Here is a 27785-nt window from a genome sequence, read left to right as displayed (position 1 = left end):
AGAACTTACTAACATATATTACCAAACGTCAAAAGCCTGAAGAAAAGCTGCTGAGTCAAAATGAAATTAAAATGAAGACAGATGTAGGCCACTGAATCCTGCCTACTCTCATTAGGAATATCTAGTCGCTTTAATTTTGGCTAGTCAAGTAAATGGTAAAATTTCCTGCTAATTGTGTATTTTCAAATCTAATGCAGATTTCAAAGGAAGTTAATAGCTGGAAAAGGAGAAAGATAAATTTACTTATGGTAATAACTAAAGCAACAGAGAAAGAATTTCACTTTATGGAATTCCTATCAAATAAAAACAAAAGTCGGGCTGGGGTTGTAGCTCAGTGGTGGAGTGCTTGCCTAGCATGTGTGAAGCACTGGGTTCAATCCTCAGTACCACATAAAAATAAAGTATTGTGTCCATCTACAACTAAAAATACTTAAAAAAAAAAAAAAAAAAAAGAAAAGAAAGAAAGAAAGAAAAAGGTCTACAAAATTTGAAAGACAAATCAATATAACTTGTTAATGTTCCCTGAATCTAAATCTTAGGAAAAAACATGGAATAAGTCATTTATGATAAAATTACAGTCCCTAAGTTTCTAGACTCTAGGAGATAGTAAGTAGTGAATACTCACAAGCCTTCCCTGAATCCATCAATCAGTGCTTGGAAGAGAGGTTTATTGTGAGGAATTGTTTGGAGAATATTCCCATCAGCAGTAACATACCCAATAGCCCACTGACCCAGACGAGTACAGCTCAGCCGGAAGATGTAACTGAGAAGAGAAATTAATAGAAGTTTTAATATATATTCTGGTATTAAGGTGGAATGCAAGATAGAGACAAAAATCAAAAGGATATCAAGAATAACTTTGCAGTAGCGCGTGATGGTGCATGCCTATAATCCCAGCACTCAGGAGACTGAGACAGGACTGCAGGTATGATGTCAGACTCCACAACTTGGTGAGACATTGTCTCAAAATAAAAAATAAAATAAGGGCTGGGAATGTAGCTCAGTGGTAGAGCATCCCCTAGGCTGAATACCCAGTACTGGGGGCGGCGGGGGGGGGAGAGACAACAACTCTCTAAGCCTGGTACAGTGGCACATCCCTATAATCCCAGCTACTTGGGAGACTGAGAGGAGGATCACAAGTTCGAGGTCAGCCTGGGTCACTTAGTGAGACCCTGTCTCAAAAATATTAAAAAAAAGGTTGGGGATATAGCTTAGTGGTAAAGAGTCAAACCCCCCACTCCATCCCAAAACCAGTGTTGCCAAGAGAGAGCGAGAGCGAGAGCGAGAGAGAAAGAGAGAGAGAGAGAGAGAGAGAGAGAGAGAGAGAGTGTGTGTGTGTGTGTGTGTGTGTCTTCAGGGGGCTAGAGGTATAGCTTAATGGGAGGGTATGTGCATACCTGAGGCCTTGAGTTCAATCCTTAGCTCCAAAAAACCATTTACAAAAAACAAACAGCAATGATTCTAGGCCAGAAAAAAGACCACCTAAACCCCATTCTTTTTGTACTGGGGATGGAATTGGGGCACTTTACCACTGTGCTATATCCTCAGTCCTTTCCATGTTTTAGTCTGAGACAGGATCTCACTAAATTGCTGAACTTACAGTCATGTACCATGGTGCCTGGTCCTATACCCCATTCTAAAATGGCTTGAAAGCACTGATCAAATAACAGGATTTAAGCAAGTCAATTCCTCTGATAAACAGGCGTGAATCGTACTGCAGAATCTTGGCCACTAGTAAACTAAAACAAGATGTTTCTTCTATTCTAGAAGTCATAAGAGAAAAAAATTGAAGAGAATAAACCTCTTTGCTTCGTGACACTGACCTGCCAGGTTTGTGAATGAACTTCTGGAGCCGAGCTTTCACTTCATCATACGTCAGGAAAGCCATGTAACCAGGATGAGTTACAGCAAGGCTGTTCCAATTCCTGAGCAAAGAGGACCAGGGCTAAAGAAACAAGAGATCAATCACAGGCTATTCAGACATACAACTGTCCTCAGAATATAGAACAACAACTTCAATTCTCAACTATAAATTCTTAATTCACCATCACAAAGTCTCAATTATTCTACCACTTTGGAAGAAGACAAATGTTTAGGACATTAAAACCTTGAAAAGCTAAGAAGAAAAGAATATATGCTTATAGTGAAAAACTTAACTATACAAAATGAAATTCAAGAAATTGTAAAGCAGCTCTAACTACCATTAGTTAGGTTAACCAAGAAATAAACAAAAATCAGGAAAATAGGGCCTTCATGTTCAATTAGTAAGTTCCAGATAAATGCTTATGCAAGTTGACATACACACACTGGAGAGAAAATATTTTAGGAGAAAGAAATGAATTCTTTGTGAAGCACTGACAGTAACAGTAAAGAATTTGAAAACAGTAGGAGAAAAGTTGGAAATTTAACACAAATGTCCAATAACAGAGAACTAAATATATATATAACTAAATATATATATATATATATATATATATTAGCTCCATGTTCTGCTACTTCTATAACCATTAAAGTGATACAAAAGAAGAATATTCAATAAGATAGATAGATATGAGGGAAAAAAGTAGGCTATATATTAATGTGTGTGTGTGTGTGTGTGTATGTGTGTGTATAATACAGGGTGGTTTTAATTTATTTGCTTATAGTTACTAAATGAATTAAAACACTTTATAGACAAGCCCCAAATTTTATTGTTTATTTTTAAAAGTTTATCTTCAGAAAAGAGGCAGTAGCAAGATTAGTGTATGTTTTAGCATCTTACCTGAAAGAGTCGGGTAAAGATGTCAAATTCAAAAACTGAAATATAATCATTGCAGGTCAGATCAATAGTGGATTTCAGAGCCATGGCCTCCAGCCCAGAACTGATGGGATGCACTTCATGTAGGGCCTGCCGAAAGCTCTTCCAAGGGACTATTGTTCTGGGGTGGGGGTGGGGTTAAAGCACAAAGTGAGATAACGGATAATTTCAGACTCCACTACAAACAAGGAAAAGAAGGCAAGTCCCATTAAGCTCTCAGTATCAATTCTTTGAGTTATATTTTGGATTGAGAGTAGAAAAGGAGTAAGAAATATTTAATTCTCTAATGAGTAAATTAGTAATGATGAAGTTTTTTTCCACTATACTTTGGCAGAATGGCACAAATTAATCCCCTTTTCTCATCTTTATTGGCACATCTGTTCTATTAGACAAACATAAGAAGAGAAATGAGATTATCCTTTTAACATAATAAATGTAATCTCTGGCCAGATTTTTACTATTTAAAAAGTTTGTACTGAAACTAATTTTTTTTTTTTTTTTTTTTTTGGTACTAGACATTGAACTCAAGGGGCCCTTAACCACTGAGTGACATCCCCAGCCCTCTTTATATTTTAGTTTGAGACAGGGGCTCACTGTTATTAAGGAACTTGCTAAATTCCTGAGGCTGGCCTTGAACTGCAATCCTCCTGCCTCAGTCTCATGGAGTTGCTGGGATTATAGGCCAGTGCCACTGTACCTGGCTAAACTAACTTTTTTTTTTTGGCATGGGGTGAGGGGTACCAGGGATTGAACTCAGGGGCCCTCGACCACTGACCCACATCCCCAGCCCTATTTTGTATTTTATTTAAAGACAGGGTCTGACTGAGTTGCTCAGCATCTCACTTTTGCTGAAGCTAGCTTTGAATTCAAGATCCTCCTGCCTCAGTCTCCTGAGCCGCTGGGATTATAGGTGTGTGCCACCACACCCAGCCGAAACAAACTTTTTAAAATCATGTAAAACATTCTGTGGTTCTTTAAGGAATCCACACTATCAAGGTACATACATAGGGGGAAATAGGCTACTGAAAGAACAGAGTTCTAATAGAGATGAAGAAATTATTTAACCTAAGAGTGATAAAACCCCAGATAAGGCTAATGAAATATTATGAATTTCTCTTCTCAGGATCTTTAAATAGTTTCATTGCCTTTGCAAAGTTTATATATTCACCTGTCTGAAAATAAGAGAGCCTAGGATGTCTTAATGTCTTTTTCAATGCAGTTACTGAGTCAAAGAATAAAGTAACATTTCTACCCATCCTCTTCAACTAGGCTTTTTATGGGGCAGCAGGTAGAAGATTGGGGATGGAACCCAGCACCTCATATATACATGTATCCCACCACTTAGCTACACCTTCAACCTCCCAATTAGGTCTTTAAAATTATGAACTAGTCTATATTTATGTATAAATGATTTCTATTTTTGTTTTCACTAGTGCCAGGAATCAAACTTAAGACCTTACACATGCTAAGCAAGCATTCTACCACTGAGCTATACCTCCAGCCCTAGAACTCTTACAAAGTACTTATAGGAATATAAACTGGTATCTTAGTTGAAAACAACTAAGATAACACTCACTGAAGCATTGTTTACAATAGAAAATAATCTGAAATGTAAATGTTCACTAATAGCAGAACAGATCTGGAGAGAAAAAGACGACTAATCAATCATAAAGCATGGGCTTCAAATCAAAGTTTTATTTCTTAAAAAAAAAATGATTAGGGCAAATAATATTGACCAAAAGTAGGAAGTAAATACACAAATTTACTTTTCTCAAAGTTCTTTCACATTTTAAATATTTTGTTAAAACAGTAAACAAAAACTTCATAAGTTTCAGTTTTTCATAATTCAAATTCATCATTTTGAGACTTACTTTTCCCCAAAAGCTTTTCTCCAGAATTCTGCAGCATCTGCTTTAGTAATCCGAAATGTGTCTCCTTGAAAGAGTCCACTTGGAAAGATGCCTTTTAGTTCTGCCAGCATGTGGCTGAAGATTAGGGACAGTTTGGTTAGGTTTCGCCTACAAATGATCAGAAGTACAATAATTAAACACGTAAGTTATTTTTATTTTAAATGCACTGAATTCATCATATAAGAGGTCTAATTAACATGAATATTAAAATAAAAAAGGGCTGGGGGTGTAACTCAGTGGTAGAGTACTTCCTTAGCATGTGTTAAGGCCCTGGGTTTGATCTTGTACTACAGAAAACAAACAAAATGAATTTAAAAAGAAACTTTTCAAATATACTTTCTAGTCAATATTATTTAAAGATATACAGAACTATAGAAGAAAGATGGAATATGCTATTGCTAATCTTAAATACTCAGTGATATCCTTGTTGAACAAAGGGTTTCAGAAAATGTTTTGCTTTAACATCAGGTGAAAGATGCAAATATAGGGGCTGGGGTTGTGGCACAGTGGTAGAGTGCTTGCCTAACTCATATGAGGCACTGGGTTTGATCCTCGGCACCACATAAAAAATAAATAAATAAGATAAATAAGATAAAGTGTTTTCTTTTTTTTTTTAATGCTTAAAAAATGATGCAAATATAATGGAAGAGCACTATACCTCCTCCTATCTCCCCAAATGAAATGCTAGTATCCAAACCACACAAAAATTTCAACATAAATGCATATACTACCAGTGTTGTGAATAATTGGTTAATTTTGTCCTAACCCCTATTTGATGCAATTACAAAGATGTTGCACAGTACCAATTTAACAGATGATGTTTTTACTTTTAGATGTGTACTATGACCGGTTATCTTTGCTTTTTTTTTTTTTTTGTACCAGGGATTGAACCCAAGGGTGCTTAACCACTGAGCCTCATTCCCAGCCCTTTTATATATTTTATTAGCAACAGGATCTTGCTGAGTTGCTTACAGCCAAGGCTGGGTTTGAACTCTCAATCTTCCTGCCTCAGCCTCCCGAGTGGCTGGACTTACAGGCATGCACCACCAAGCCCGGCACTTTGCTATCTTTAATGCTGCTGCCATACAGAACTGATATAGAAGCCTTTATGTACTCTTACATGGCAAACCAGCTATCCATTATTCTTGCTTATTTTCCCTTGTCTTAACAATTTGTATTTATGTGTCCAAAACTTTATTCTTGTCACATACGTGGACTTACTATAAAATTTCAAATCAAGTCATGATCAGTTATTGATGCTCTAAAAATCCTCTTTGATAATAACATATCTTTTTTTTTTTTAATAATGTTACAGTAGAGGGTCACCATTAGTGCCATCTTTGAATCTTTCCTGAACAAAATGCACCAGACAATTAACTGACCCTGATTCCTTTGTAAAATTTTGCTAAGATCTTTCTGATCAATTTTTCAATAAATTGCCTTCAGAATTTTTTTGTCTCTTTTTCTTACTTGTAGCAAGCTATTCCCCTTTTTTGTACTGGTGATTGAAATAAGTGATACTTTACCACTGAGTCACATCCCAGTCCTTTTTTATTTGAGACAGGGTCTCACTAAATTACTAAGGGCTTCCCTAAGTTGCTGAGGCTGGCCTAGAACTTGTGATTCTTCTGTTTCAGGCTCCTGAGTTACTGGATTACAGGTGCGTGCCACTGCACCAAGCAGGTTATTTCCTTTTTAGGATCCTATTTTATTCCCAAAGGCACCCACCAAGCTGGTAAAAGTAATATTATTTGAAGATATTCTAAAAATAATTCAAGTGTAAGATCAAAATACATGCATGTATCCAATTCCTAGACCCCTTTAACTTTTTTTTTTTTTTTTGGGGGGGGGGTGCCGGGGTTCAAACCCAGGACCTTGTGCTTACAAGGCAAGCACTCTACCGACTGAGCTATCTCCCCAGCGCCCCCCTTTAACTTTTTCCTTCTCACATCTTGAGCCCTTTTGATTACTGTCAGGATTTCTGTCATTAACCAAAGAGAAAACAAAAATATCGACAAGATCAAGATTATACCATAGAGCTGGAGGTGTAGCTTGCCTAGTGAGAGTGAAGCCCAGGTTGTACACCTAGCATGGTTTTAAAAAAACAAACAAGCAGAACGCATCACAAATGGTATATGAAACAACTTGATAGAAAACTTGCAAAGCATAAACTACTCTCAATGAATTTACTTTGAAGTCTGCAACAGGACACTAAACTGCATAATCTGGGGGTTTGGATTTCAGATATCTATACAACATTCTGCCAAATGTTAATCCTTAAAGATAGGGAAGGAAGCTGATATGGTGGCGTACATCTTTAATCCTGGAAACTTGGAAGGCTGAAGCAAGAGGAACTCAAGTTCGATGCTAGCCTCAGCAACTTGGTGAAATTCTGCCTCAAAAAAAAAAAAAAAAAAAAAAAAGCTAGATATGTAGCTCAGTTTGCAGAGCTCCATTAGCTACAATCTCTAGTATGGAGTGGGATGGAGCGGGGTGAGGTGGGGTGGGGTGACCCATAGAAGCTCATGATTCCTTAAGATATGTGAAACTGAGAACCTATGATAAGTAAAGAACAATGCTAAATAGTATAACAGAATAATGTATGAGATGTAGCATACATAGTTAGTCCTCCGTACACCTGGATCCAACTGAGGATCAAAACATTACAAAGAAAACTCATCTGTTCAGTCAGCAGGGCCCTGGAGAGGGACAAGCAACCCTGATGCACTGGTCATATGCACTGTGGTTGTGATAGTGTCACATTGTTCACCAGTGTTTTAAGAAAGCCAGACACCTGGACTGGAGGGACACATTCCTCACACTCTGCTTCCTAGAATCAATATTTATCTTTTTCTAGTACAAAATTAAATGCATCAAATTATAAAACATGTTTCCTTAATATTTTCTGAGATTCCCAGGGCTTTTAATGTCTCCAGAATGTATTTTTCCATTTTCCATAAGACTCAAAAGAAGTATAAGCTCTAAAATATCCACTAAAAAGGCTGCAAAAAGTAGAAGAGTGAAAAAGACTCTGATGAGGGTGACCATGACAAGAGGAGTGAGCAAGAAGAGGAGTTTAAGGATGACCCTAGTGTTAAAGACTACAAAGACCTGGAAAAAAGTTGTAGTCTTTTCAGTACAATGTTATCTTGAGGACAGACCTTAATACTGGGAGAAACATTGCAGAAGATGCATTCAAAGGTGAGTTCAGATTCAACAAGGAAAATAATGGAAGAAAAGCCCAATAGTGAAAGTAGGAGATACACTGGATCTTCTCACTGGAAAGAACAAAGAAGTAGAAACAGATGGAGGCAATGATGCGAATTATCCTGAAGAAAGTGTTTGACGACTACAAGTGATAAATATCAAGTGGTGTTACAATAGAGGAAGAAGTTAAAATTGCCTAAGAAGAGTATGTCTTAATAAATGGATTGCATTTTACCCATGAAGATATTCTATAGTGGTGGGGAAAGTAGTCAACATAAAAAAATAGAACATTCTTACTAAAATAAAATTATTTTACTGTTTTGGGGGAAATGAAGGAAGGAAGGAGAGAAACAAGGTCGGGTGGCTGGAAATTGTGTCTACTGAACACAGGCTTTTTGTCATTATTCCATAAATGATACAGTACAACTATTTATGTTACATTTACACTGTTTTAGATATTATGAATAATCCAGAAATGATCTTTATAAAGTACGCAGGAAGATGTACATAGGTTATATGCAAACACTAAGCCATTTTATGTAAGGGACTTTAGTATCTGTAGATTTTGCTATCAGTAGGGATACTGGAACCAATCCCCTTAAAATCAAGGGACAACTGTACATCACGCTTTCAGGCTATAGAAAACTGAAGAAAACAGGTTTGAATCTTACTTCTTCATGGAACTATCTTTCCTTGGTTTTTCCGATATTGTCCTCTCTAGCTTTCTTTAGTTTTTCTTCCCATCTAACAGGTATTTTCCAAGAATTTGTTCTCTGCTATTATCCATTATTTCTCTATGTACTTTCTTTTCTTCCCTGCAGTCTCAAAAACTACTTTGCAAATAATTCCCAAATCTTGGGCCCTGGTAAATTTTTTCAGCTGCCTACCATACTTCTCCACCAGAATGCCAGCACCACACAACATGCTCAGAATTAAACTAATCTTCCTTCTCAAATCTGCTTGACCTTTATGTTCCCTATTTTCCATATTTAATGACAGCATGTCTTTCCACAAATTCAAAAATCTCATGAGCTGCTTGGCTTCTTGTATTTCCTTTGTTCTCTATATCTGATTTATTTGTCAATATGCTGTCAATCCTACCTTTGAATTATGTTATTATTCTAATACAAATTCCTTGCTACTTCCACCTGCCATAATTTAAATTCTAGTCTTCAGTCGCTTCCTATGTTATCAAATCTTACCACACAAAACGCCTCTTGAGGGACAAAAAATAATTTCCACAGTGCCAATGCGAAGTCCAAACTCAGCTTGGATTTTAAGATTTCCACTAATGTGAATCTATCCTAACTTCCTAACTAATTTCTTAGCTCTTCACTAATATGTTTTAGCCCACAGAATATTTCACTTCTTATACCTATCACCCTTCTTTGCTTTCTCATGTCTCATCTGTTTCCCTAGTCTGAAATAAGATCCAGTTTAAATGTCATTTCTTAAGAAGCCAGCTAGACATGATTAAACTCTACCACAGCCATTTCTCTCCATATCTCTTATGTCATCTAAACCAACTCATGCTACAGTTATCTGTGTTTACAAGTAGTACATCCATTTCTGGATGCTGGCACAAATTCTAACCTTTGTTATACCTTCAGAAAACATCTGATGTCTACTATGTGACAGGCTCTGGGGATTAATAAAGTAATGAACAAAACCAAACCTCAGTTTCATGGCATTCATGCTATCATTAGAGAGTATTGGGTGTAGAAGAAGAGTGCGCTGAGGAATAAAACAGTTGAGAAGAGAGCAGAGCAGGGTTGCTATTCAGGGAGGGAGGTCTTAGAGGTCTCAGAGTGTTGATGCTTAAGCTGAATCTGAAGTAAAGACAGGAAGTAAATCTTGGAATAACTGGGCCTCGTTGTATCTTTTCTCTTCAAGTAATTTTCCACTGAAAAATCTAACAGGCATCTAGTATTATTCTGGATCAGAGACAAAATGTATGTACCAAAATAATAATGGACAGAAAGCTTTAAATCTGTGAAGTAAGCCACAAAAAAGGGAAAGCTATTGATCACAAGGATATAATGGCACCAGGTACCTAAAAGCAGTTCAAAGTGCTGACTGAAATAGATAGTGAAAATCAATTTAAGACATTTCCTACTCTAGGATGCATCCCCCACCCCCAAATAAAGCCAGCATACATTTCTTAAAACCACCAGAGACAGGCACTATAAGCACCACACTTCTTAAAAGGAAATAATGAATCTATTAAAGTCCATGGGTCAGACTATTTTGTAACTGAGTTGAAATTCTGTTCAGTAACATTTTAAGACCTTAGGCTTATGGTTCAGCATCTCCAGTGCACAGGGCAGAATCTAATCACCAGAATCTGTGTTAACAAGTGAACAGACCAATGAGGCATGATGGACATTTGACCTTGTTATGAGGTAAGCAACACTTTAAGATTCTGTCAGCAGTTACTTCAGTTCATATGACATGTCTGACAATTCTTTAAAGATCCACAAAGGAGCACAACTGTTCAATTCTTTATAAATGTCTGGAAGACAGAACTTTTCTTTCCTAAGTTCCAACAGTAGCAAGTAGTACATGTTTTTCTGTATAGAACATTTAAGAAAAGAGAGCATTCTGCGTTTTTTAATTTGAAACACCCACATCTAAGCAACTGCAACTTCTATTATACAACCTGTCTTTTCTACTCTCACAATTTCCCCCAAATCAACTGCTGATTCTGCATGCAATATCAATTTTTTTAAAGGTCAAGATTGGTGACAGTTTGGAGTTGGGTATAGCTCAATGGTGGAGTGCTTGCCTCAAACACATGAAGCACTGGGTTAGATCCTCAGTATCGCATAAAGTAAATAAATAAATAAAGGTATTGTGTCCATCTACAATTAAAAGTATCTTTTTAAAAAAGACTGGTGACAGTTTTCTTTCCTCCTACCACAAATCCTACCCTTAACACCAACGTACTTTTTTAAAAAAATATTTTTTACTTGTAGACGGACATAATATCTTTATTTATTTATTTTTATGTGGTGCTGAGGATTGAATCCAGTGCATCACACATGCGAGGCAAGCAGTATACCATTGAGCTACAGTTCCAGTCCCACTAACACACTTTTGTATAGCAGGCCCAAAGTAACATCACACATTTTCTGTGTATAATTTCAGCGAATAAGGAGTTAAGATTTATATGTTGCCACTACACAAGTATACTAAAAAACAAATGGATAATAATACAACAAATGGATAATAATAGCTCCTGTTTTAGCTTCAAAAGTAAAAATATTAATACAATTTGACAGGAACCATACTCACCATTTAAAGCAAGACAGAAGCTGAAAAGTAGCCTATGTATGAATAATGAAAGAAACAGAAAATTCCTCAAATGGTATCAACCAGTGCACCCACTACTGTATAAAATATTGAAAAAACTGTCAAGTAACTCTTGACTATAAAATGTTTTGCAAAGAAAGGGGAAATGGAAAAAAGAACATATAAAAGATAAATTAACCCCTTCTATTTAAAATGTGTTTATTATTTAACACTTAAGTACTGAGAATAGTATCACCATTTTTTGATAAGAATGTTTCATCCCTTAGAAGTACTATAATAGTTCCAAGAAGAAAAAGATGGCTAAAAAATGAGTATTAAGAGATTTAAATCCTCCAGAAAAAGTGGTATGATGACTTACAAAGTAATGAATCCAGTGTATTGACGGAGAAATTCTCCATCAAGGTTACATTCTTCTTGAAACTCCATTTGACCGCAGTAAATTTCCAATTGACATGCGTGGTCTGTTTATAGTCTTTCCACCCTCGCCCCCCTTCTTCAATACTGAGGATCACTCAGGGTCTTACACATGCTAAGCAAGCATGAGCTATACCCCACAGCCCTTTTTATTTTGAGACAGAGCCTGGGCTGGCCTCAAATTTACTCTCATCCAATCTTGACCTCCCAAATAGCTGGGATTGTCCAGATCTGCTTATTACTTTCTACAAAGCAGTGTCTGACATATGTATGATAATAATTAAGAAGATTAGAGTACTAACATGTATCTCCTCATCTATGAACTTTTGTTTCTTTGGCAGCTTTTTAACCTCTTTGGGCCTCCTCTCCATCTGATATGATAAAAGGAAGTCAATTACTCTCAAAAGATCTCATTCCATTTACAATTACCTAAATGTGTCTTGGCAAGGAATGGGTGTTACACTATAACCTCATTTAGAGAATACTTTACAACCCCAAATGGTATAATATATAATATTTTGCAGCTTGTTAATCACTGTATTAAAACTGTTAAAGCATTTTTTTGTGAAATTTTCCCAATGAAAAAGAGAATCACAGGTCCTCAAATATTGTTAAAGTAGATTTTATGCCTAAATTATTGGAGGTTTTTCCCCATTTTTGTTATAAAATTTTTCAGTTATATAGAAAAATTGAAAAATTTTATAGCCACCATATACCAATCTTCAATTAAATTGCTACTTTAAAAAGGAAAGTTCTTTTTCTTTCAACCATGGTACACCATACCATTGATTTCAAACTGGGAAAGAAGTCTGAAATTGGGTTTAATTTCGTAAGAGGATTGAAAACAAAAGACACAGTGAAAGCCAGTGTTAGCCTTCTATAGTCAGGCATTGCCTGCCCAGGATTTAAGTGAATTTATGTCATACAGAATTTAAATGAACAGTTAATTGCATGAACCCTATTCTGAGGCCTGAAAAATGAATCTAATCTGTTACACTAAAATACTATTATGTACACTAGTGATTGGCTAAATCCCAGAATGCATGAAGTAGTTTACTTGAAGAGTTTACAGTTTCTGAAGAAATATCATGGAAACATTAAGAACTGCCTCAACCATTTCAAATTAGACTCACATGAAAATGATTCAAAGATTCAAAGAAGTTTGATTTTTAAAAAGAACTTTCCTTTTATAAGCAGTAATTTAGTTAACTGTAGATTAGTAATACAGTGGTTGTAAAATTCTTTCAACTTTTCTGTGTAACTGAAAATTTTCATAACAAAACATTAGGGGAAACCCAATAATTTAGACATAATATTAAACCATTTTTAGGGTTGTAAAATATTCCAAAAATAAGGTTACAATGTAACCCATTCCTTTCAAGACACATTTAGGTGATGGTAAATTAACTGTACTGCTGAAGGGTAAAGTGATCAGTGATTTTTTTGAGGGGGTGGGTACCGGGTACTGGGAATTGAACTCAGGGGCACTCGACCACTGAAATACATCCCCAGCCCTATTTTGTACTTTATTTAGACAGGGTCTCTGAGTTGCTTAGCACCTTGCTTTTGCTGAGGCTGGCTTTGAATTAATGATCCTCCTGCCTCAACTTCCTGAGCTGCTAGGATCATGGGCTGTGCGTCACCTCACCTGGCTTGTGATCAATGCTTTTAATTTTAAGTACTTCATTTCACTGGGACCATTTCAATGGTAACTGCTGATCTTCTTGTTAAACTCCGAAAACCTTATATACAAATACTAATTGTCCTCCAAAGAATGCTGACTGAGAATATACTGAGATGACATTTATAACTCAGTAGCAAAATCCTCTCCTCATAGTAACCAGTTTTAAAAATAGATATAACGGAACTTCTTTCAATAAAGCTTCACAGGAAGTCAATGAAGTGCTATTTAACTCTTATCTACTAAACTGTCAAAAGAAAAACAAAAACTATCACCTAGGAAAGGTGTTTTCAGCCAATAAATCTAAAAATATCAAAAGCCTTTTTTTTACTAAAAACAAATTAAGTGTATTTAATACTATACTCATGGTCCTGATTTTTTCTTCTTCTTCTTCTTTTTTTTTTTTTTTTGGAGTACTGGGGATTGAACTCGGGGACACTCGACCACTGAGCCACATCCCCAGCCCTTTTTATTTTGAAACAGGGTCTTGCTAAGTTGCTGAAGCTGGCTTTGCACCTGTGATCCTCCTGTCTCAGTGGCCCCCCCCACCCGAAGACACTGGGGTTACAGGCCTGTGCCACCTCACCTAGTCCAAATCAATCTTAAAACACACAAACTCCTTACTCCTCTCACATGAGTTCAAGTTGCTCAGTCCATAAAGCATTTATAAAATTCACCTTTCTAAACACTATTACTCAGTGTCTCCCTCAAACACTCTACGTTTTCCAAGTCCCATGCCTTTAGGGATATGCTTCCTTCCCTACCATACAGGTAACTAACTTCAAGAATTTATAATGCATCAGACACTTTACTAAACTAACATTACCTATGTTCAGTTCTCAAAAGAATGCTTTGAAGCAGGAATTACTAATCCAGTCTTACAAATGAGGGAAAAAAAGACTTAGTGGCATTAAATAACTTGCCCAAGGTCACAGAGTTAACAAGTGATAGAGCTGGTCATACTGAAGAGCCTGGGCTCTTTCATATGACAGGTATTTCCTTTCTAAAGAATATGTAATCAAACCCTGTCCATTCTTCAAAGTTCTTCTCAAATGATAGCTCCTTGGGGGAAGAGGGACAACTCACTTGTCTACGTTGAACTGTATATTCTCAGTTTCTGAATCCCCATAGTATCTTGTTCATACTTTTCACAGGCTTTGTCATGTTTTGTTTCATATCATTTGTCATATTCTCCCTATTTGGATGACACATCCTTAAGGGCAGAGACAAGGAAAGTGTCTTCATATGTACTTTATCTCCTGAGGCTGTGAGCACATTGCCTTGCATATAACAGAAATTCAATAAATTTATAAAGGCTGGGGTTGTGACTCAGTGGTAGAGCACTTGCCTGCACATGTAGGGCACTGGGTTCAATCCTCAGCACCACATAAAAATAAATAAAATAAAATAAATAAAGGTATTGTGTCTGTCTACAACTAAAACATCAAAAAATAAATAAATAAATTTATAGAACTGAATTGGGTTTCCTTCCTTGAATATTACCCATGTATTACTGCAGTACACTTGTGAAAACTGAGAAACTGAGGTAATGTGTAGCTCAGTGGCACAGCACATTTATGAGCAAGACCAATCTCCAGCACCAAAACCCAAAAAGTTAAGAAATCAACATTACAGCCTGGCATGGTAGTATACTCCTGTAAATGAAGCCACTAAGGAGGCTAAGACAGCCTGGGCAACTTAGAAAGACCCTGCTCAAAATAAAATAAAAAGGAGTGGGGATATAGCTCAGTGGTAGAACACTCCTAAGTCCAATCCCCAGTACCACTGAGGAAAAAAAAATTAGAATAAAATCCCAGACTTTATTCGGATTTCACTTTCCCTTTATGTCCTTATTTCCCTTTATGTCCTTATCTATTCCAGGGCCTATCATGGATACCACATTACATTTACTCAACTCCTTATGGTCTGTGATAGTTCTAAGAATCTTTCCTTGTTCTCATGATACTAAGAAGTATTTTGTGCAAGAGAGGTCCTATGTTTTGTAGAATGTTCCTCAATGTGTTAGACTTACTTTTTTTTCATGTTCTGACTGGGTTTATAAGTTTCTGAAAAACACCACAAAGATGAAGTGTCCTTCATCACATCATATCATGACATCTCCATGTTATCACTGAATGTTTGCCTCAACCACTTGATCAAAGTTTGTCATGTTGCTCCACTGGCAAGTCATTGCTGGAAGAATTTCAAATAAAGATTCCTCACTTTAAACAGATCACTTACACTTATATTTTTAAATGATCAATGTGATAGGAGTCTTAATAAAGCACATACTTGTGAGGCATATTTTAAGTTAATACCCTTGGTTTTTTGGTGTGGTTAGAAAACAACAAAAATAGCTCAAGAATAATTGTGAACATTTAGCAACTGTTAACTTGCTACATCAACCCATGATACTATGGTGTTTCCTAGTTCAAAAATATAAAGACTGCTCAATATTTCAACATACCTTTTGAATTTACTTAACCCAAATTCTAAAGAACTACAATAAGTAATATCACATACATTTGTGGAATTTGTCCACAGTTAAGAGATATTAACCCAGAGTACTGGCTACTACTTCTTTGTACTAGTTCCTTAAAGAGGTACATACACATACTCTAAACCCACCCCGAACAAATGACAAATGCCACTGAGCACCTTTCAGAAGGCTCATGGCTCGAATTTAAAAATAAATACAAAGACAAAACAAATTATACAGAGCAGGAGACAGCTCTAATAGAAAGTGATCAAATGTGTAGATAGTCTATATAGTTAATCATTAATTATTTAACTCCTAACTATATAAACATCAGACTTGAACACCCAGGGCCAAGTGTTCTACCACTGTCCTCAACCCATGGATTTTCATTTAAACACACAGTTTTCCTAACAAATACAGAGAGGGTATTAATAATAAACAATAATAATAAACCTAAAACTTGGGAAAGTATTAAGTAATTTTTTCATATCTTTTCTGGATCTGTTTGGGGGGATCAAAGCCAGAGAACTCTTCACCACTGCCATTTCTTCGACATATAGCAATGTGCCAATAGACTAAATATACAACTGATATTCAGGTTTCTTGGACTTGAAAGAATGGATGGGATTTAAATAGACACTATAGGAAAGAGATTCCAGGCAAAGCAAAGGCTCAGTACCAAAGTCCAGGAACTGGTTAAAAGACTAATATGGGTAGAATCACAGTAGCATATGAAACTGAAATGACTGCACAAATACAGTGGGGAGTCATTAAGGATTTGAACTGGAGAGTGACCTCTAATCTGTTTTAAGACTATAACAAGATGAATTAGAGGGAAAATTACAAAAGTGGAGAGAGCAATTAGGATAGAATTGCCAAAGAAAAGTGAACTGAACTGTCCTAGAAACAAGGACAGTAAAATAAGACAAATTTGAGAAACAATGTAAGAAGTAAAATCAAGAGTGTGAATAGAAGAAAGAAAAACCTGAAACTTTTGAGCCTGCACAATTAAAGGGAGGGTATTATCAATAACATGAAAAGCTAATACTTTTTTTTTTCTTCTGGGTTCTGGAGAATAAGTCAGGGCCTCATGCATGCTAATGTTTGTTCCTGTGCACACTTTTACATATGAGTATGTCTGTATGAGGGATGGGAAGTGGGTTTTGGTAACAATTCTTTTTTTTTTTAATTTTATTTTTTTTATTTTATTGTAAACAAATGGGATACATGTTGTTTCTCTGTTTGTACATGGCATAAAGGCATACCATTTGTGTAATCATAAATTTACATAGAGTAATGTTGTTTGATTCATTCTGTTATTTTTCCCTTCCCCCCACCCCTCCCACCCCTCTTTTCCCTCTATACAGTGCTTCCTTCCTCCATACTTGCCCCCCTCCCTAACCATAACTCTAACCCTAACACTAACCCTTCCCTCCCCCCCGGTTTTGGTAACAATTCTAATGGTTAGTTGTTTATTCTGGGTTTAAAAAATTTATTGACTGATTTATTTATTTATAGCCAGAGTCTCCCTAGGTAGCCAAATGCTCTACCGCTGAGCTACATCCCCACCTAAAGTCTTTTTAAGAGCTTACCAGGTACCAGTACTTTACATATTATTCAATTTTTTTCTTATAACCTATAAGATACATTGCACTAACTGTCCCCATTTATGGATGAGAAAACGTAGACAAAGAGAAGTTCAAGCCAACAAGCAATCACAGTAACTCATGCTCATCACCACGACATTACACTAACTGAATAAGGGAACACCCAAGAGGGAGCTTGTTTACTAATAAGGAGGAGAGACACTGTGTGTTCAGACATGATGATGACTGTGAGGTGTTTGAAAAATATTAGCAGGCAATGACAAGCAGGCAGCTTGAGAAAGAGGTCACAGGTAGGGAAACAGATTTGTGAATCATGTGTAAGACTGTTGGCACTGTTAGGGATAAAATGGTCAATCTGCTATTTCCTTGCACAAGACAAACTAAAACAGGAGTTTTCCTATTTGGGAGGAGAGCCAAGTAGATGGGATGGAATCAGAAGCACAGGGAAGACTACTGGCAGGCTTCTACTATAAAGTCAGGACAAATCCACGTAAGAAGTATCTGGAACTACCAATATCATTGTCCCAAATGAGCTATGTTTATACGAAAACTCTTTTTTTTGTTATTCTGATGTAAGCAGAAATTAACACTATCTCTGAAATCAACCTTTGTTTTTCATTATCTTTTACACAGACTTGAGCACTTCATAGATTCTCAATTTCTAGGGATTCTAATATCCATTCAGTGGTATCTATCATACTTCTCACCAGGAAAACTTACATGAATTTGCATATTAAAGCCACCATGCAACAACCTTAAGAAAAGGAAAAGAGTTGGTGATGTAAATTAGTGGTACAGCACTTGCCTAACATGCTCGAAGCCCTGGGTTTAATCCCCAGTACTCCTAAAATAAGATTAAAAAGTAAATTAATGGGGGTTGGGGCTGTAGCTCAGTGGCAGAGCACCTGCCTAGCATGCATGATGCACTGGGTTCCATCCTAATCATAAAAATAAACAAATAAAGGCATGCTGTCCATCTACAATTACAATTTTTTAAGTTAAAAATAATAATAATAAAGTAAATTAAAGGGATTGGGGATGTAGCTCAGCAGTACAGCACTTGCCTAACACGTACCAGGTCCTGGGTTTCATCTCTAGTCATGCAAAAAAAAAAAGAAGAAAAAGAAGAAGAAAAAAAATTATGACATTTCTTTTCAAAAAATGTAGTTAAATATATAAAACAAAATTTACTACTTACACCATTTTTAAGTGTATAATTCAGTACACATAATTTCTTTCTTTTAATATTTTTCTCCTTTCCATTTTTTTTTTTTTTTTTTTTTTTGTCCTGAGAATTGAACCCAGGGATACTTTACCACTGAGCAACATCCCCAGCCCTTTTTGTTTTTTATTTTGAGAAAGGGTCTCACTAAGCTGCCTAGAGCCTTGATAAACTGCTGAGGCTGGCCTTAAACATGCGATCTTGCCTTGGTCTCCAGAGTTGATGGGATTTCAGGCATGTGCTACTACATCCAGCTTTTCCATAACTTTTCATCAATGAGAACACTCTTCTAGATTTTCTTTAAATCAAATATCTATGTCCTGTTTTCTATAAAACAAGGATTATATTAAGGGTTCTCTAAATATTAATTTATGGGGAAGGGCTTGGAATGTAAAAGCTCAGTGGCAGAGTACTTGCTTAGGATGTGCAAGGCCATGGGTTCAATACTCAGGCCTGAAAAAACAAAAACAAAATCTTAGAGCTAAGGGTATAGCTCAGTGGTAGAGTGCTTGCCTAGCATGTACAAAGTTGTGGGTTTCATCCCCAGTACCTCATAAAAACTAAAATAATTTAAAAAATATTAACATTTATATAGCACAACAATCCTAAGGTATATTTGGTTTTGGTTTTGAAGCTGGGGGCACTCTAACACTGAGCTACATCCCTAGCCCTTTCTATTTTTCATTTTGAGACAGGGTCTTGCTAAGTTACCCAGGTTATCCTTGAACTTGTGATCCTTCTTCCTCAGCCTACCAATTAGTTGGGATCACAGGCATGTGTTGTCACACTTGATGGTTTGATATATATTTACATTGTGGAATTATCAAATGATGAGAACATTTTAAAATGAGAAATCTGAGTTTAAAAGAAGTACCTTGTTTAAGGTTGTATAGATAGTAAATGGCAATGAAGTCAAATCCCAGCAAACCAACTCCACCGTCATGGACTTGACCTAATTCTACAGTGCCTTTGCCTAACTTCTCAATACCACATATTTTCGGACACTGTAAGTGTGCCACTGAGTAAAAAATAATTGAGAAACTGTGCTTTGAAGCAGTACCTTAACCATTTAGGTTCTGCAAGGACATAATCTATAAAACTCTGATACTGTGATTAAAAAAACAAAATAGTAATATTTTAGTCATACATAGGTCTAAAGAAATATGCACCAAAGTTAGGTCACTATGAGAAACAACAAGGGAAGATTTTTCTTTCCCAAGTGACTTTTTAATCAAGTTATAGTAGCAGAAGAGAAAAGAGATCACTATTATCTAGCCCAACTTTACAAAGAAAATAAAATACCTCACTAATTAAGTGGAGAAAAGCACCACAAAAACAGAAATACTAGATAAGAAACATTAAATCTAATCACTTGAACATGAATTTCAACCATCTATATACATTTTATTAGACACTAAGCTGGATGAATGTTTTGCATGTAAAAGGAGTAAGGAGAAGGTTTAAAGAGAAGAAAAAAAATGCTAAAGAAAGCTTTTAATTTCATTTCTTTAACAAATTTAAGACATTGAATTTAAGTTTGCTGAAGAAGTTTCAAATCTGATACACAGCAAATCAAAGCAAAAAAAATTAGTTGTCAGGACTGAAGTTCTCCATGCTGCTAACATTTTCATACTACTAGGTATCTCTAGCAGGCATTTGCTGGCTTTGTATACAACAGGCTGGCAAAAAAAAAAAAAAAAAAAAAAAAAAAAAAAAGTCTTCCATTCTTGTAGCCAGCTTTGGAGCTTTTTCTTTAAGATGTTCTCATTTAAATGCAGTTGTAGACCTCACAAGCCTTATGGATTTAGACCAAATCTTGGTTGGCACTCTTAGAACAAAGTGATTAGAAAAAGCTTTTGCACATTCTACTTGATATTCACTGCCTACTTCTCTATAATGCTCTGCTTTTATAAAAGTTATCACTGAATCTTCCAGAGTAGGTGTAGGACAGTGTCTTTACATTCCTTTTTTTAACCTGCATAATCAAGCCTATGGCTTAACTAGAAATATTTTGAGTAGAATTTTCTCATTATGTGAATACATGATCCTGTATAAGTCACACTACTGGTTTTGTATCCAAAATACACACCTATTAAAACATGTTTTAACTTCTCTTACATTGTGCAGTTTAACATTTGATGTGATGCTTGAAGTATGGCCTCTCAAGGATGATTTCTATAATAGGAAATAAAATACAGTCCGTGACATTCAAACAAAGGAAACAGAATTGGTAATACACATTTTGGAGATCAGCTTTAAAAACAAAAGGCTCTGGCTATATGGATATGGGGAAATTCTAACTCAGCCTCAGTTTTCCCATCTGTAAAGTGAAAAATATTGTCGTTATATACAGGCAAAGGCCATGTTATTTTGCTCAACAATAAATAGCACTGCCTGACTTACAAAAGCATTCAACTAGCATGTGCAGTGAGTTAGAGTGTGAAGACTAGATTGAGTATGGGATTTTTTTCCCACTGGTATTGAGGATTAAACCAAGGTCCTCACCCATGCTAGATAAGTGCTCTGCCTCTTAATTCTGAGACAGGGTCTAGCTAAATTGCCCAGGCTGGCCTCAAACTTGCAATTTCCTGCCTCAGACTCCAGAGGGGCTGGGATTACAGGTATGTCCAACCACACTCAGCTAGACTGTTTTGAATATATCATGCACATAGTAAGAACGTAATAAATATTCAGTTCACCTGAATTTGGAATTGCCTTAAGTTAAATTTTAGACTGAACTTCTGTTTTCATCCAAGATGAACCTACGGAGAATGGATTCACCCTGCCTGAAAACAAAAAATATTGAACAAATACATGAAACCATGGTTTTTAGATTCTGGACATCAGGCAGCAGAGGTAGTGATTGCTGAAGAAGGAAAACAGGTGAGGTAAACCCTATGACTGGCCTAACCTTATTGCCTAAAGAGTTTCCAGGTCTCGGCTCTATGATGGGAACCCAGGCAACCCAATCTGGATGGATGAGACAGAACTGCAAGTCTGCGGAAGCCAAAGCAGATGGCATTTACAGTGCAGAATACCAGAGGAGAGAACTGCATACAAAGAGCCACCACTGGAGTTCTAAAGAAGGGACCTTCTAAGCCATCAGGTAAGCACTGATCAACACAGAGAAATACTTGAGTCAGGGAAGAACCAACCAAAAGGAATATTAATAATCCCTAGTTCTCAGACAGGAACAAAAAAAGTGAAAATCTTATAATTCAGTGAACACTGGGGAAAATTTGCCCTAGATTAAAGGCTGTTCTGGTCCTGCCTTAAGATTTAAAAGGATCAAAGTACTCTAAGTAACATAGCTCTGTCCCAGAACACAGTTCAAGAATGTTTGCAAGAATATAAAAGAAGAGCTCAGGTAGCCAGAGGAGCAGCGGTGGCCAAACAGTGCAGTGTGGCCAAGAGGAAGGTCAGCTTCACCGGAGCGGCAAAGGAGAAGCCCATGTGAGGTTGTTGGCTAAATCTGCTCCTGCAAAAGTGGACAGCAAGCCTAAGAAGATGGTGGGAAAAGATAACACTTCGGACAAAAAAGTGCAAACAAAAGGGAAAAGGGGAGCAAAGGAAAACAGGCTGAAGTGGCTAACCAAGAAACTAAAGATGAGGAGATTCCAGTCTCTGGTGAAGCAGAAGAGAAAGAAGTCAAGTCTGATTAATCATAACATGTCTTAACAGAGGTCCCTGTCTTCCTTCTTGTACAATACAGAGGAATGTTTTTATCAGCTATTTTGTAAATCCAAGTCTTTTTGTAGCTCCAAAAGCATTTTTTAAAAAGAAGGAATCCTATCTTATCCCATTGTTTTAGTATAAATGATTCCGTTTAGAAAGGAGATCACCTGCTGGTTGTTTATTTTGGGGTAAAACCAGAAAATAGTAGGATATTGCATTATGGAAGGTTTGGACTGTCTTAGGTATCAGCTTAACATTCCATGGTGTGGGTTAGTTTCATATCCCACGAAACAAAGCATATTAAATGGCAGTTTGAAGTCATAGTCCTATATTTAATGTCTTGAATATTTTAAATTACTCTATGCCTGTGTTGTTTTTTAGTAGAATTATGTCCTAAAGAAGACCACTCCTGGATCATTGCCCTGTCAGAATCATGTGTGTACTCTTGTAACATCTTTGGTTGTGAAAAGTCCAGTTTTCTCAATAATTTCGTAATTTTTTTAATGTGCTGTGAAAGAAAATTTGTGTGTGTGGTGTATATAACAAAGTTGTGAATTGGTGAGACCTAAGCAACAGCTCAGCAACACTTGAAGATACTGGTCCTTGATATCCATTTTTTTTTTTTTTTTTTGGTACTAGGGACTAAACCCAGGGATGCTTAACCATTAACCACTAAGCCACATCCTCAGCCCGTTTTTATATTTCATTTAGAGACAGAGTCTCACTAAGTTGTTCAGGGCCTTACTAAGTTGCTAAGGCTGGCCTTGAACCTGCCATTCTTCTGCTTCAGTCTCCTGAGTTGCTGGAATTACAGGCCCCCCCACCAGCCTAATTGATCCTCCTAAGGAAAATTTGCCTCAAGATTTGAAGTTGGAAAGTCACTGGGAAAAGTGAAAAAAAATCATAGTATGAGGCTTTTTATGTTTTTAATACATGCATTAAGAATGTCTGTGGGAGGCTGGGGAGACAGCTCAGTCGGTAGAGTGCTTGCCCTGTAAGCACAAGGCCCTGAGTTCAATCCCCAGCGCCCCCCCCAAAAAGAATGTGTATTAATCCTCAATACAACCAATAAAATCTGTCATAACAGATTAAAAAAAAAAGAAAAAAGAATACAAAAGTATCCAGCACCCAACAAGGTAAAATTAACAGTGTCTGACATCCAATAAAAAAATTACCAAGCACACAATAAAGCAGGAAAATATGACTCAGGATAGAAATAAATCAAAAGAATAAAATCCATGAGCAACAAAGATGACAATTAGCAAAGATAACAAAGCAGTTATTCTAACTATATTCCTGTACAAAGGCAGAGAAACACTTGCAGATGTTAAATACATGGAAGATATAAAAAATTAAAATCCAACTTGTAAAGATAAAAATGTCAATGAAAGGATTACCAGCAAATTAAATATTGAAAGTAACAATAGACCGGTTCCGGCCTCCAAGGGGCGGGGAGGACGGGGAATATGCGGCTCTCTGTCTCCGCTGCTATCTCCAACGGCCGTGTGTTTCGCCGCCTGGGCCTCGGCCCGGAGTCCCGCATCCACCTTTTGCGGAACTTGCTCACATGAGGACTAGTGCGACATGAACGTATCGAGGCGTCCTGGGCGCTTGTGGACGAGATGAGGGGCTACGCTGAGAAGCTCATCGACTACAGAAAGCTGGGAGACACCAACGAACGAGCTATGCGCATGGCTGACTTCTGGCTCACAGAAAAGGATTTGATCCCAAAACTGTTTCAAGTACTGGCCCCTCGGTTCCAAGATCAGAATGGGGGCTACACAAGAATGTTGCGGATCCCAAACAGCCGTGAACAAGATCGAGCCAAAATGGCAGTGATTGAATATAAAGGGAAATGCCTCCCACCCCTGCCTCTGCCTCCTAGAGACAGCAACCTTACACTCCTAAACCAGCTTCTGCAGGGTTTGCAGCAGGACCTCCACCAGAACCAGAAAGCAAACTTCAGCAGCTTCCACACAGTTCAACCGCCAAGGATTTAACGGAACAGGAAGGTCTGTGACTCTCTTCAGTGCCTGTGATCACAGGCCTTTGGAGCTCTTTTAATGTCTGAGAAGAACTAGAATTGTAAACTGCCAGCCTTAATGAGGCCCAGAACCTTCTGGGGAGCCACGTGGCCCTCTCTTTGCACAATAGATAAAATTCCTTACATGAATGTAGGTAAATTGATCTTTTTGTCTTCCTTTAGAATTTCTAGAAAATAATAACTATCAAAATGCTCAGTCTAAAAAAAATAAAAATTAAATACTCAGTCTATTTGGGATAATAAATTCATGGATAATGTTAAAAAAAAAAAAAAAAGAAAGTAACAATAACTAGGAGTAGTAGAAATTACCCAAAATAAAACGCTGGAAAAAAAATAAACACAGTAGCAGTGGCTAGTGGGACATCAAGAGGCAAAATACACATGTAAATGGAGTCTCTTAAAGTAGAGAAAGAACAAAGAAATTTTTAGAGAAATAATAAGGTAAAATCTTTTCCACATGTGATGAAAATTCTACACTTTATAAGAAAGTACAGATTACAAATGATAATCCTCTCATCTGTCTTCACAAGACCACAAGAAAACATTTCTTATCTACCCTAGGATTGTTACTGAACCTTTTAACACAGCAACCTAACCAGCTTCCACCATAGAATTTGGCACACTCACTAAAATCTATGTATCAGCCTTGATACTCCATTTCTTTGAAATGCACAATAGTCCAACCACAAAAAAGACAAGATTAGCCTATGATTCTCCAGAATTATGAATACAGAATAGTATAACATCACGTAAAGGCTATTCTCTAAGAAACTAGAAGGAACTACCTGCAAATGATAGTAGTATTAGGTTCTTTTCCCTTGTGTTACTTTTTTAATTTCCTAAAATATGGCTATAGCATTATAAAAATGTGCACATCAATACAGTAGTTTTAAAATATGATACACGGTTCTTTCTGGAAGTCCACAATGTTAAAATTTTTACTTCTGTAATAGCACTAAAACATCACACAATTTCTTTTCCACTGTATGGACATTTACACTAATGGTATGCATGCCATGGTGGTTAAGACTGCTGGTATCTGAGCTTGAATCAAGATAATAATACCAAACTACACATGTAGTCAGTTCTGTATTCTTAACACTGACTTACACTGAAAACAAAATGCTACCTGCACATAAGAATATGCACAAGTAAAAGCCAGGTGTAGTGGCACACACCTGTAAACCCAGCAATTCAAGAGACTGAGACAGGAGGATCATAAGTTCAAGACCAGCCTCCACAATTTAATGAGACCCTCCTTGGTTCCATTTTCAGTATTGGAAAAAAAATAAATAAAGAAATTTTCTGAGGAAATTCCAAACTGCCCATAGTTTCATAGTGGATGCACCATTTTGCATTCCCATTGGCAAAGCATGAAGGTCCCAGTATCTCTATAGTTTACCAAAACTTAATACTTTGGGGGATAATATCCATATTAATGACTATGAAACAATAAATCATTGTGGTTTTGATCTGCATCTCCTCAATGATAAGCAGAGCATCTTTTTGTAGGTCTATTGTGAAGCTATGTCTATTTAAATGCCATCAGCATTTTTTCATTGGTTTGTTACATTGCTGAGCTATATATAGGCATTCTTTATATATTATGGATATTAATCCCTGCAGAAATATAATTTTAAAATACTTTTTCACATTCTGGGTGCTATCTTTTCACACTTTATGCAGAGCTTTTAATTTTGATGGAGTTCAATGTACCTATTTTAACTTTTTTTTCTCTTTTAATGAATTTTTATTGGTGCATATTAATGCAGAATGGTAAGTTTCATTGTGGTATACTGGTAAATGTGAACATTTGATCAAATTCAGTCTCTACTAACACCCCTTTACCCTCCCAACCTTCCTTCCCCTATCCCCCTTCCTTACCCTATTGTTCTGCCTTCTACCTTTTTAAAAAATTTTTACAGACTGCATTTTGATTCATTGTACACAAATGATGTACAACTTTTCATTTCTATGGTTGTGCACGATGTACATTCATTCCATTCATATAATCATACATGTACATAGGATAATGATGTCTGTTTCATTCCACCACCTATTTTTTTCTTTTACAACATATACTTCTGTTGTCACACTTAAAAACTCATTGCTTAATTCAAGGTCACAGAGATTTTCACTTATTTTTTTTAACCTAAAATTTGTAAATTTTAGGTCTTAAATTTAGGTCTTTGATCTACTGAGATAGTTTTTGTAAAAGGCAGAAGGGAAGGTTCAACTTCATTCTTTTCCATGTTGATATCCCTTAGTGTGAGCACTATCAAAAGACTATCCTTGGCTGGGGATATAGCTCAGCTGGTAGAGTGCTTGCCTTGCAAGCACAAGGCCCTCAGTTAGATCCCCAGGACCGAGAAAAAAAAAAAAAAAAAAAAAAAAAAAAGATTATCCTTTCTTCAATGAATGCATTTGTTATCCTCGTCAAAAGTAAACTGATGTAGCTCAGTGGTAGAGCACTTGCCTTCCATGCGTGAGACATTCATTGAGTTTGATCCTCAGCACCACATAAATAAATAAAATAAAGGCATTGTGTCCATTTGCAACTAGAAACAAATTTTTAAAAAAAGTAAACTGATGAGCTAGTGTAATTCTGTGGTAAAGTCCTTGCCCAGTACACATGAACCCCTGAGTTTGATTCCAGTCCTGTGAAAATTAATTAGTTAATTTTTAAAAATAAATTGGTCATAAATTTAGGAGCCTATTTCTGGATTCTCAATTCTGATTCATTAATCTACATATCTATTCTGATACCTGTACCACACCATTTTGATGACTCTAGCTTTGTAGTAAAGTTTTGAAATCAGGAAGTGTGAGTCCTTCAAATGTGCTCTTCATTTTCAAGATTGTTTTGCCTCTTCTGGGTCCCTTCAGTTTCTGTATGAATTTAGGATCAGCTCGTCAATTTCTGCAAAAAGGGCAGCTGGAATTTCAACAGATACTGCACTGAATCTGTAGATCAGTTTGGGGAGTAATGCCATCTAAATACTACGTCTTCCTGTTCATCAACACTGGAAATCTTTCCATTGACTTATATCCTCTTTCCTGTCTTTGGTAATGTTTTGCAGTTTTCAGTGTGCATGGCTTTTACCTCCATGGTTAAATTCGTGGCTGATTCTCTTTCTGAATTGTTCACTGTTTGCATATAGAAATATAATTGATCCTGTATTCTGAAACTTTGCTGAACTCATTTATTGGTTCTAGTAGTTTTTTAATGCATTCCTTAGGTTTTCTTGAATACATCTCATGTGCAAATAGCAATAGAGTTTAATATCTTCTTTTCCTGTCTGGATACCTTTTAGTTCTATTTCTTGCTTAACAGCTCTGGCTACCAGAACTGTCATTAGTAGGTTGAAAAGAAGTGGCAAAAGTGAGCTTCTTTGCCTGGTTCCTGATAGTAAGGAAAAGCTTTCACTCCTCCATCA

At 36.5% G+C, this 27785-nt stretch overlaps 1 protein-coding gene and 2 pseudogenes across 4 annotated transcripts in view; 2 read left to right on the top strand and 1 right to left on the bottom strand.

The window, feature by feature from the left end:
* CBL (Cbl proto-oncogene) overlaps positions 1-27785 on the bottom strand; it is a 100772-nt gene that overhangs the window by 28036 nt on the left and 44951 nt on the right. For both annotated transcript variants that reach the window (XM_079103874.1, XM_079103875.1), the window contains 4 exons: positions 4669-4815; positions 2762-2918; positions 1824-1945; positions 626-763 (listed from right to left, as the gene is read on the bottom strand). In XM_079103874.1, coding sequence (XP_078960000.1) covers positions 626-763; positions 1824-1945; positions 2762-2918; positions 4669-4815 — 564 coding nt within the window. The remainder of the gene's footprint in view (positions 1-625; positions 764-1823; positions 1946-2761; positions 2919-4668; positions 4816-27785) is intronic.
* Positions 7191-8130, top strand: LOC306638585 (mitochondrial transcription rescue factor 1-like; annotated as a pseudogene). Its single transcript has 2 exons — positions 7191-7205; positions 7542-8130. The product of its transcript is annotated as a mitochondrial transcription rescue factor 1-like (transcript).
* On the top strand, positions 23738-24578 carry LOC306640045 (large ribosomal subunit protein bL17m-like; annotated as a pseudogene). The gene has a single exon. The product of its transcript is annotated as a large ribosomal subunit protein bL17m-like (transcript).

This window comes from Sciurus vulgaris, assembly GCF_902686455.1.
Source record: "Sciurus vulgaris genome assembly, chromosome: 11".
Classification (NCBI taxonomy): domain Eukaryota; kingdom Metazoa; phylum Chordata; class Mammalia; order Rodentia; family Sciuridae; genus Sciurus; species Sciurus vulgaris.
Note: the sequence above shows the minus strand (reverse complement) of the source record. Positions and strands in the feature narration are given on the sequence as shown.